This window comes from Acinonyx jubatus, chromosome B1, assembly GCF_027475565.1.
Source record: "Acinonyx jubatus isolate Ajub_Pintada_27869175 chromosome B1, VMU_Ajub_asm_v1.0, whole genome shotgun sequence".
Classification (NCBI taxonomy): Eukaryota; Metazoa; Chordata; class Mammalia; order Carnivora; family Felidae; genus Acinonyx; species Acinonyx jubatus.
In genome coordinates this window covers 191979343-191991762 of record NC_069382.1, presented here as the reverse complement: position 1 = coordinate 191991762, position 12420 = coordinate 191979343, and the positions used below count along the sequence as shown (strand labels likewise).

Genomic DNA, 12420 nt, shown 5'->3' with positions numbered 1-12420 from the left:
CATCTCTGTCCACAAATTTTTCTTTAGCTTAATACCTACTTTAAATATAATCAGTTTAAAACAGAAAAAAATAAACAACAAAAAGCCAGACACAAAAATCTTGAGACTTATCTTTTAAAAGAAAAATGAATACGCATAAAATATTAAGTCATACGTTACAAGTGAAAAATGCTAAATAAGCAACAAGAGTTTCAGGAGACAAAGAACAATGCAGAAGAAAAGGCATAGAAAAAATAGTTCTAAGATCCAAATCTATATATTAATAGTGCAAAAACCAATACTCTAGGGCCTTCACAAATGATTCAGAACCATATGAGCTTCATGTACTTTTCACTGAATATTTTAGAAAATAATTCAGAATCTATTTTCCATCCAAAATTAAGGCAATGGCATATGCCAAGCATCAGCGTACAGAACAGTGCTTAACAGTCTGACTTTGTCTCCTGTCTTTGTCACTTCCTATAAACATAGTTCCACATAACCAAGGTAAAATCCTCCCACTTAAAACATTAAACTCCAATAGAGAACCAAATAAGGGTTATGGCTATTACCCCCTCTAATGCTTCATGATGGTGTAAAAGACACACACTAGAGTGGAAGAAAAAGCAAAACTAAATAGCATGTCAATAATTAACTCCTTAAAGTATATCACTACCATGCACGTTTTCTATTTGTATAATAATTTAGCAACTTATAAATTATGTCCATATAAGCTCATGTCGCCAAAAAAAAATGTGTTATATAATTATTTGAGTGATTTTTCTCCTTCTATATAGATTTTCTTCTGAAAAGATATCATATATTATGTTAAGATATTGTATGTGCTTCATATATATAATTTTTCATACTTAGTTTGCTCATATAATAGATTCATATATGTATTAAATCTGAAGAATTATAAATATTTAGTAAACCATTTTATAGCACAAAAATATGTAAATATGCTTTTTGTCCTTACAACTTAAAATGAAATTAAATTTTTCCCTTCTATATTTTTCATTCAGTTTGAATATTCTGAAAGCAGTCACTATAACCAAATCAGCTAATAAATATATCACTTATCATGCATTTATTTAACTGCTGACATAATACCTAACAATATAAGTAAGCATACAAAAGGTATTACAGTCACACCAGTTCCCTGACCCAAATCATTCCAAACATAATTTGGGGACGATGAAACCAAAGGATTAACACAAAGATGAAATCAGTATCTCCACATATCAGATAAAAATCAAGTTATAGTGTGTGTGTGTGTGTGTGTGTGTGTGTGTGTGTGTGTGTGTCTGTGTGTGCGTGTGTGTGCACGTGCGTGTACCCAGCTATATGTGCTTGGGAGAGATATTTTAATACTGGAATAATCACAGAATGTCATACCTGTGCTCCATAGATATATTTATCCAACATCTTGCCTCCTATTGTCTGTCCTCCTATATCCCAAACTTGAAGAGTAACATTCAAGTTTCCTTGAATATAAAAATAAGAATGCAGAAAAGATAAGTAACAAAATAAGTGAATACAGTTTCAGAGAACACTAAGTCACAATGATAAACTATGAATCTATTTTGCCTTTTATTCTGCATGTTCCTATGGTCAGATATTTGGAACTGTGAAATAACGCTGCCAAAAGATATTATAGTGGGGGAATTTAGGTTTATACTTTTACCCCATTTCTATAAAACTGTATTTATAATCACCTTCAAAACAAAAGAAAGATTTAATTTCATAAATCTCTTAAAACTTAAAAAAACGGTAATTTCCTTAAACAGAGAATAGAACAATAAAGCACTTATATGTGGGGTAAAAAAAATATACTTAAAAAATAAAAATAGAGCCGTATATACTAACCTACCCTATAGCACATAATGAATTTTGCTGTAATCTAAACTCCATAGCTTCTAATACTCATAGATTAATAATAGAGTACAAAAATGGACCCAGAGTTTCAACTCAAATTAATGGACCTTTAAAATTTGAATGTCACCTATTATATGCAATAGTAAACACATTTTTTTTAAACTACATGTTTTCAAATTTAAGCTATAAAATATAAACACATATGATAGCTATCTTCATAACAGACAGGATAGATACCCAGTATTTCACTAAATATTATGATACATTTATAACTGTTCAAAGAATTTCCGGTGAAACAAACTATTACATGTGCTTCGAAGCCTTCATAAAATGGTGTAAATCTTCCCCACACAAGCATAATGAAAGCATTTTAAAATACTAAAAAGCAATCTTTAAATTTCTTTTTTCTATTTTGCAAAATATTCGGCTGATCCAAAAATTTATGAGATAAGCTATTCTCTTATCAATGCAGAACCCCAGAAGTTAAAGACCATGTCCAACATGCTTTTAACATTTCAAACTGTTTCTCCTAAGAAAACCATACAGTTTTCTCCAAAGTTAGACAAAGTCTCAATTAGTACCTTCAAAATGAACTCCCATACTACAAATGTATCTTTCTGAATGATTTGCAAATAAGGAAAACTCAAAATAAAAACTTAAAGACAGCAAAAAATGGTCTTGCTTCAAAAGCAACAATAAAAAAGATTATAAAGACATGAATTTTTATACCAATGCAAAACACTCAACTTGGAGAATGTCAGTTTCACCATTCCACTGAAAAGCAAGTATAACACTGGATTAACCAGCCAAGTTTTACCCTTGACTCTAAGTTTTGTTGGGTTTGTAATACAGTCTTTCCATTATTTTGAGGTGGGTCTGTTGCATCTGCCAATGGGCAAAGGATTTACATGGGGAACTTCCATGAGCATTAATGAGAGCTCCTGGAGTTTATCACTCGTCATCATTCCCACATACACCGTCAAGGCTCACAGAGTAATGACAAAAATGTTCTTAAAGCTCTATGAATGTGAAAACCAAAATGTCACAAACTAAGACTGTATCCAATAACTGGGATAAACCCACTTACTTAAAAATCTAAATTTTTCAAGATTCAAAGCTGAACTCATTCTCCTCTGGTGTGGCCTCAAATTAAGCAGGTGAGAAAGGGCCAGAAGTCACTAGATCTATGTCAGACAGCTTCAGAAGCCCCTAGATAAACAGGCAGTACTCTATCCAGTTTACTTGCACACTCTTGCAGTCATTTATTTACTTCAAACCAACAGTGCTTAACAAAATTAACTTTCTTACAGGATTTTAGGCAACACTTAATAAAAGGCATTTAATCCCATTTTCTTCAAGGTCAATAACTCCTATCACTTAACTTTATATCAAGAAATAGAAAGCTTTTCTTTCTTTAAATTCTAATAGCGAGATCCTATCTGAATTAGTTATTGTGAACACCTTAACTACAACTTTAGGAACATGAGTTTCATTACACGTTTCCAAATTCTGACGACATCATTTCAAGACTCTACATTGTTTATTCAATTGTCTCCCATCCAAGAAGCTTTGATTTATATTCATGTGTTGCATGTATTTTTTAAATCCATACCTTTCCAAATAAACAGTGTTGGCTGTTGTTGGCTTATTTCTTTACTATTTCTTATCTCCTTAATATACATATTCTAGTGCCTCAGAAATAAAAATAGTTAGGCATTACTGATAACCCACAATGCTAGCCAAAGCTGGGGGGGGGGGGAGGGGGGGAACACTTTTGCTATCAGTATAGCTTCAACAAATGATACTAATTTCATACTCATTTCATGTATCTAGAAACATATTTTTAACTTCCACATTTGAATTTTAGGCTTATTAACAAATAAAAATAAATGAGAGTCCTCTATTTGGGAAACAAAATCACATATGGATGAAATTCAAGTTAATATTCATTTTAGTTTTCCCAAACATAAACATATAAAGCTTCCAAGTATATTTTCAAAGTGACATACCTAATAACCTATGTATGAGTATTCAAGTAATCAATACTACAAAATTTTTAAAAACCAAAAATCCATCTGACATAAATTTCCAACTAACAACATTAAGGAAATTGTCAGCAATCTAATCTTGAATGTAAAATGCTACAAAATTCCTGCTCCTCAGTAAGAAATGACATGTAACCAGGGAAAAAAATAAAATAAATGAGGTGACAAAATACAGGTAAGTTGCTTCTGGTATGAATCAAAGCCACCAAGAGGATTCAACAGTGACCTTGTGAAAGTACACTTGGAGCCTTGGTTAACCTTACTTAAAGTGCTGCATAGTCAAGATGGAACTAAAAACACAAGTCTGCCCACTTCTTGTACTAAAGACTTAGAAATCCTTTTCACAGTAGAACGCTGTTTACTGGACTGTACCCACAAGCTTCCTGAAAGTATTTTGACTAAGGCTCTTAAGAAGCTCTATCAGCAGAATCTCTGACTAACAGATACACTATTTTAAGCAGTAAAATCTGCACAGTGGTTGCATCCAGACTATACAGCATACCGGAACATGGAATATACTAAAATGGATGAATATTTACAAAGTAATGACCTTGAAAACTTGCATGAAGAGAATGTCAATAGATGGACAGGAGGTATTACACCTCTAACAATCTGAATGGACAGAAGACTTACCAGAATACTTAACAAACATTAGATTTGCCTAGTACACTCTATAAATTCAATAATGCTGTCTATAATGTTTTAGCTAACGATACAAATATTAATCATTCTACATTTGACACAGTTAAAATTAAGGTTGAAGTTATAAAGGATATACTATGAACCTTGTAATTTACTTATCTCATTTGTTAATATACTATTAATTGTATGAAATCAAGTTATATTAAAATAATTTTTCCTGCTGAAATTTCTAACATATTTTGAGTCTATTAAGCAGCATAAAACCAACTGCCTTAAAAAAATTTTTTTTTTTTTCTGGAACTCTACCCATCAAAATAAAAACTTAATCAGGAATATTAAAATACACATTCATTGGACTATCAATTTCCTAACATCATTTTTAAAAGAAGTACTCTCTAACTCTAAAATATTATACTATAAATGTTGATTTCAAAAAATACCAAGTATTTTTACAAAGTCATCAAAACTTTAAAATGGGTCACACTGTGCAACAAATCCGAAATCATCACATACATGTTATATATATATATATATATATATATATATATATATATATATATACACATACACACACATACATACATATAAGATGTCCAAAACCAGTCTTAAAATATCTTAATATCTGCGTGGTGCTTATTCCTTTATTTAAGCCTTTGAACTAAAAAAGTCAGAAAAACTAATATTAATGGTACAGAAAGCTGATGCTTTTGCCGATTAGCATCAAAAACAGTCAATAATTATATGCATATTAAAGTTCTCTGTACAATTGGCATCCCTGAAAACACTGTTGCAAAAAATAAGCTTCCAGCATGTATATTACATGATTTGAGCATGTATTCTGCTAGTGACTGCTGTAAAAATTCTGAATGTAGCGTTGACCGATCCACACTAGTGAGAATAATAAAATGAGATTTTCAGTTTTGAATAGATTAAAAGTGAATACAATCGAAACAAAAGATGCATATGTTTCTCATTAAGCCTCTTGCTGAACAATAACTTAGAATGGAAAGTTGGAAATCTTTTGTCGCACTGTATCTTTTAATGCATTCTTCATTGGTAGCTGCATTCAGTCACAAAATATAATAGAGCATATTACCAGTGAGATATGCAGAATACCTTCAATTACCAAGAGTTTTCATTAGCTGCTCTAAAACTTTCACGAAGAGATGTCTGATAGATGGGACGCTTGAGAGGTTAACATATTTCAATAATATTGGAATTTATTAAACCCCTGCCCACTGTATCACTCATGTTCCAGTATATGAATCTGACGCTATACTTGCAACCGTTTTTACTCAAATGTGTTTCCTCAGAGAGGAGAGGGATGGACTGGTTCAGAAAGTCAATCAAGATAAACTGGTTTTAATAAAATACTTTAAACATATAATTTAACCATTACAAATGAATGGACAGAGCATTTTAAAGCCCCAATTGTTCAGAAACTAACTTAAAACAGAAACCACTCTCTTTTTGTTATTATTTCCCTGTATTTCCCACAAAATGTGCTGCAACTGGCATCTAAATAGTTTCTTTGCATGGTGAACTGAAACATCTTGAATGCTCAAACTGTATTTTTATGAGTGCCTAGGGACCCTAAATTTTAGTGGTCTATTAAATGCCAGCAATTTCATGCTGCCTTGCATAAAACAGCATTCACATATTAGAGCACAGAAGTTCCATAGCTACATTATACTTCTGTTCCAACTTTCTCTCGAACAAAAAACTGAAGCAGAGGCTAATCAAAATAATATTTAAAAAAAATAATCCTTTCCAGTCTTTTCACATTTAGTTTATACAATATCTGTTTATAATTGTACAGCATTTGATTTTTTGAACTTTTTAGAATTTTATAAACAACTATTATGTATCCTCAAAAAAATGTGTAGAGTGGTCAAAAATAGCAGGAGAGTAGGGGAGTATATAAACTTTTCTCTCACGCCCATAGACAATTCGTCTTCATGGTAGATGCTGATGAAAGTTAACCTCTGAAGATAGATTTGCTAATTATATATATTTTCACACAGAAGCAACCCCCAAATTTATTTTGCATGTCTCCCTATGTCTCTTATTGTAAGATATATACAATTTACTATGTTAAGATTTTTTAGTCTCTTACCTGGCAGTGTTATCCTTCTCAAAAAGAAATCCAGTCCTATAGTTTGTTTGTACTGTTTCCCAAAAGTTTCTTGAGCAAAACACGTAGCTAAGGAGGTCTAAAAAATTGATGCATACAAAACCAAAATTAATGTCTTTGTTTTAGAAATGTAAACATAAAATCACTACTAAACCTTATTAAGTAATCTCAGTATTTACACTCCCATTAATCCAACAAGCAACTTTAAGCAGTTCTAATCAGTTGCAAGGGGAGGAGGGACTTAACACTCCACCAGGTAAATTCACTTGCAACTACTATCAGTGGGGACAACAGGCTAATGGGTTGGATCTCTTTAAATCCCCAGATAGTCAAACTCCTTCTTGCTGGAAATCAGAATTTGAGATATATCAACAAGAAAACTAAAACAACACGACTAAAGATATGTATATCTATAGATATCAGTTGAATACAAATTTCAGAGAATTCTAAGTTTCATTTCTGAGGTTAAATATTCTGGGTATTTGTGCCCTCAGCCAATAACAAGCAGTACTAATTAAAAAGGGGGAAAGACTGTTAATATAATTTCTTTTTTCCCCACAAAAAAGTGTCTTTAAATGTCTAATTTTCTCTACATTAAAGATGTTAAATGAAAATGATCCTATAGAATGACTGTGATAATATTTATCTTTAAAATTAAAAAGCATTTTTGAGACTAATATTATAGGCAAAAATAAGTATTTTCAATCCAACAACCATAAAGATTAAAAGTCACAAGATTATTAAAACCAGAACAGATATATATATATATATATATATATATATATACACACACATTTTTTTTAAATAAAAACTCAAAGTTGTACTCAAAACTCTAGAGTACCATTTCATACCAAAGTAGAATCATCACTCTGGTAACAAGTGAAATAACTCAATAACTTAAAGGCTTCTTAAACATTAAATGCACTATTTATTTGTACACTTCACCAAAAAGGAGAAAGGCAGCTTCACGAAGCTTTTATGCTCTTTAAGCAAGACTCTCAAAGTTAAGTGAAAATTACCCTTTTTTACTCTGAAAGTTAAAATTAGATGTCAACTCCCAAAATAACGAAAACTAAAATAAAATTTCGAAGATAACTTAGTATAATTAATTATGACATAAGTGCAGTAATGCAAAAGAAAACTTGGCCACATTTCAATTCCTTCAAACAAAAAGACCTAAAATTCCTTTTGACACAAGAACCAGATTTTCACACAAATAACAATTTGCACACCCTCACTCCAATTCTTTTATTATTTAAACACTCAGAACTTGTAATAAATTTCTAAGATATTTGGTCAAATATTTATTGAGCACCATAGGAAAGAGGTTCTGCCAGGCACTGAGAAATAAACTCACTACACCCAATTGAAAATTTATTTGGCTTCCCTGAACAATAGTATAAAAACTAAGAGATTAGAATGAAAAAGGTAAGCATTCCTTTTTAAAGCTTTTTGTTTTTCATTTAGCTTTTTTATGCCACCGAGCTTGTTTAACTTAGAGTGCAAAATCTGTTAAGAGGCTCATAGTTCCAGAGAAAAATACCACTATTTAGTACAGATGTTTCAAAGTGTTTAACACAGGGATGGTTGATATACTTTTATAAGACAAAGAGAAATTCAAGGCACATATAGCATTAGCATCGTGCCATTTAAGGTAATTTTTCCCATTCATTTAGGGTGTTCAAAGTTCAGTATTTTTACATTGATGAGTATTTAGAAAAATCCGAAGGTTCTTTTCTTGGAAACAGGACTGCATGATTCTGAAAGCCCTACCCTCACACTTTTGAGGCAAACATAAAGCTAGGATTTTTATTGGAATAAAGTATAATCTGTCAAAAGCATAGGTCACTGGGAACACAGAATATTAACATGTGTTCTTATACCATCTCTGGACAAACAGAATCGGCTGAATCAGTGGTAGGCACTTCCTCAATCCTCTGGACTTTCTGCCTCTTTCATACTCAAATAAGTTCTCACAAGTCATTATATAAATATCATTCTTAAACAATCATCTACCACATCTGAAACATTTTTATCTGATTCTTTATACTGGTTTTTTTGGGGTGAACTTCTGCTTATAATTTTTACCAATATTACATTTACTAATACCAAAAAAAAGGGACCAAAAAAGAACATTTTGCCTCAAAAAAATCTTAAGAAATGTGTAATAAAATCAAAAGTATGAATCAAAACAGAAAGAAATAGAAACACATGTTATTAGGAGGAGGAGCTTATATTTCTCCTGGAGAAACTGTTAGTGATTATCTCAATATTCCACTGCCTCCGTCCATGTGTATCTAAATGCCAGGAGTTAAAACTAACAAGAAAAAATAATGCTAGAAAAAACAGTCAGGCGTTGAATCAAGACACAAGTAAGAATGAAAGGGAGGCCGAATTCATAAAAGGATAGTAAAGGAAACAGAATGGGGATGTTGATAGCAGCCAGTAACTTGAGGGCTGGACAGGGTATGGAGGAGAAAAAAGCTTGGTATACCAACAGAAAAAAACGTTCAGTTCCTGATGTTTGTGTCTGAGGATCTCTGGCAGAAAATGCCTTTACAGCTTCCAAATAGATTAGTCGAGATAACAGACTCAATCAGAACACCATAAAGAGTTACCACTGTTACCCTCTGAAGCAGAATGATAGTCCTAATTCAACAGTATGGAAGGGAGAGAAATTATGCCCTGTCCTACACTAGACGGAATTTTATAAAGAGATGAAAAACTGCAATTATTCACATTAAATTAGCAATAAGAAAAAAAAAAAAAACATATGGCAGGCTAAATAAAAAGCCCAGATACAACATGATGAACAAACTTCAACTGAGTCACACATGTATGAAGACTGATATATACTAGGAGGGAAAAAAAAAAAATGAGCAAAAGTTTAAAGACTTATGATAGAATGCAGGATAAAGGGCAATTTTTGTCTCTTTAAACAAGTGTATTGGGGTTATAGACTGTCATTACAACTTGAAACAGGAAATAAATTCAGTTATGAGCTGACTGTAAAAGATTTAGGAGATGAAAGCTTAGAAGGTATTCAGAAGGAAATTGAATAAAACCATACAAATACACAACTTAATTTTTTTTTATTAAATAAGAGTGTTAGAAACAATGACGATTTATTTAAAACAGTCGAACTATTCAAAAAGTTGCTTCCCCAAAACCTTCAAAGGTCATTAGAGGGTACGAGGACGCTTTTCCTCAGCAATAAAAATCAGTAACAAAATCTCCACCCGGGAAGGCAGAAGGAAATCAACGGAATGCTGCACATTTTGCATGTGGATGCCACCTCTCCCAGGTGCCCCAGGGAACTCGAATCCCACAAAGCCAGGGGCAGCTCTGCAGGGCCAAATGCCAGGGAAGATGCAACGAGCAGGCGTCGCCACAGAAGCCAGGGTCCGAGCTACACCAAGTCACACGGATCGGTGAAGCCGGACACTGGTGGACAATAACCACCTGCGTTTCTGCAGACTCTGGCTGGGAACAGGGAGAGGGGAGGAGCGGAGACAGGCTGCAGCAAGATTCCAGAAACTGTGGGCACCTTTGACAGAAGCGACAGGTGTGAAGGCACCGCGGGCAGCAGCTCTTCGCTTTATTTGGGGGAGAGTCACTGACCCTTCGGGATCCCGTGGACGCTCCCCAAAGAGCAAGCACCGAGAGAGGATTTTATACCATTTGCGGAGCTCCACGACCCAGAGTTAAAAGCCTCAGCCTAACAAGCCAGGAGACTGGCTGTCGGATGTTCTCACGCACTCGGGCTCAACCAACCGTCCCCAAAGGCTAGACCCTAAGCAAGGATCCCCTCTGGCAGGAGAGCGGCCGTACCCCTCGGCACCCGGCCCTCACTAGGAGCGCCCAGGTACTTGTTGAATGAATGCTTGTGCGGACAGGTGCTGCATGAGCAGCAGCGACGACGAGGTATGACGCCATCAAACAGCAACTGGCGTTTATTGGGTGCACGCCGCGTTCTGAAAGCTTTACGTGGCTTTTCACATCTCATGTGCATTTGCACACTGCACCCTTTGAGGCGACCCCTCTCCATACCCACCTGACCGATGAAGCCCAAACAGGTTAAGAATTTGCCCTCCGCTGCCCCGACCAGTTAGCTATGGAGCCCCGAGGAGCACCCAGGGAATCTGACTCCAGAGCCAAGTTTCTGGCAGCCGCCAACGCAGTGCTCGTATCCGAAACCGTAAAGCGGCCGGGGGCGCGGAGACTGGGGGGCGGGGGTGGGGGGCGCGGAGGCAAAGTGCGACCTGGACTAAAGGAAGAACAAGTAAGAGGCCCTGGCAGATGTCTGCCAGTCGTCGGAGGCGAGAAGCTGGAAAGCTTCCCAGGAGGGCGATGCTAGCCCGACTCTTGAAGAAGTAGGAGTTCGAGATCCAGGCAGAGAGAGCCGGGGAGTGACTTTTTTTTTTTCTTTTTTTCTTTCTTTCTTTTCTTTTTTTTCTTTTCTTTTTTTTTTAATTTAATGGGAGCTGGACAGCTCCGTCAGCCTTCACCCCGCGCCTACTTCGTGTCTGGCCCCAGGCCACACGACCAGGTGGGCCCCCGCCCTTGGGGTAATGAGGCGACGCAGAGCGGCGGGGAGAAGGCTGGGGGGAGGGGGGTGCCGGGGCCGCGCCGGGGTTCCTGCAGGCCGGGGACGGCGGGCCCGCTGGAGGACTGACCTTCCCGGAGGTGCCGTCCCCCAGCACGACGATTTTCAGTTGCCGGTCCTGGCTCTCCTCCTCAGAGTCCGACATGGTGTCCCGGGAACCAGGCTCGCCCCCCCACCCCCACCCCGAGGTAGAGGGAGGAAGGGTGGGTGGGGTCTCCGGGGGTGGGGGAGAGGAGGAAGGGCGACCGTGGGGGCAGGACCCCCCGCCCCGGTGTCTCAGCGGCCGCTGGACGTATCTGGGGTGAATCACTCGCCGGGCGCCATCTTGCCTACCTCCCCTCCCCCCTGAGCGCGGCCCCGCCCCCCCACGCGCTACGTCGGTCGCGCTCCCCCTCCTCTGGGCCAACCCGCGCTGACCGCGAGTCTCCCTGGCGAGCCGACTCATCCGCCGGCCTGGGATGGGGGAGGCATTCGAACCGAGCAGGGAGAGATGGGCGCTCCTCTCGCAGGGGCAGCTGTGAAGCATAAAACTAAAATATAGCGTTCCAACCAGGTAGAAAAGTGGAAGCTGAGGAGCTCTCAGACGTCGTATCATATTCCCGTGTTTCCATCACCTCCTCAGAAGATCCCTGAAGCAAATGGTTTAGCCCGAGGGGGAGGGGGTGGCGCGTAGACGCCTGGGCTGCGCGCCACGGTTGCCATGGAAGGCGGTGGGCGGGGCCTGTCTCCAGGCGCCCGGGAAGCCGGTTGCGAGGGGCAGCGCACTGGGGCGGGGCCTCTGAAAGTGGTGTGGGCGCCGGGGGTGGAGACCCCAGAGGAGCGTGGACGCCGCGGATGTTGCTCGGGATCGCGCTGCCTTCGGGGACACAGCGATAGTGGCTTGCTGTTTAACGGAGCTCTAGCGCTTATTCTGACCTCTCGAACCATGGATATCCTCGACCGAACAGAATCCGATGTTTCATTAATCTAGCAAGTACCCTGGAACAGCAGTTCTCAAAGTGTGGTACGAGAAACCCTTGGGGGGTTCCCAATAAAGTCAAAACTATCTTCATGACAATACAAACACCTTTTTGCCTTTTCTGCGTTCCTTCTCTCACGAGTGTACGTTTTCCAGGGGATGCATGATGTGTATGATA

The 12420-nt window shown here is 37.5% G+C and overlaps 1 protein-coding gene across 9 annotated transcripts in view; it reads right to left on the bottom strand.

Moving 5' to 3' along the window:
* RAB28 (RAB28, member RAS oncogene family) overlaps nucleotides 1–11653 on the bottom strand; it is a 113940-nt gene extending 102287 nt beyond the window's left edge. For 4 of the 9 annotated variants that reach the window (XR_008296416.1, XM_053217566.1, XM_027037240.2 and 1 more), the window contains exons 1-3: nucleotides 11355–11650; nucleotides 6661–6757; nucleotides 1378–1466 (exon numbers count right to left, since the gene is read on the bottom strand). Coding sequence is in view for 8 of the 9 variants with exons in the window: in XM_053217566.1 (XP_053073541.1) it covers nucleotides 1378–1466; nucleotides 6661–6757; nucleotides 11355–11429 (261 nt within the window). In the remaining variant the exon portion in view is untranslated. Of the gene's footprint in view, nucleotides 1–1377; nucleotides 1467–6660; nucleotides 6758–11354 lie in introns of all 9 variants that reach the window. The other 5 variants (XM_027037395.2, XM_027037324.2, XM_053217565.1 and 2 more) reach the window with 4 other exon arrangements.
* Nucleotides 11654–12420: the final 767 nt, after the last annotated feature.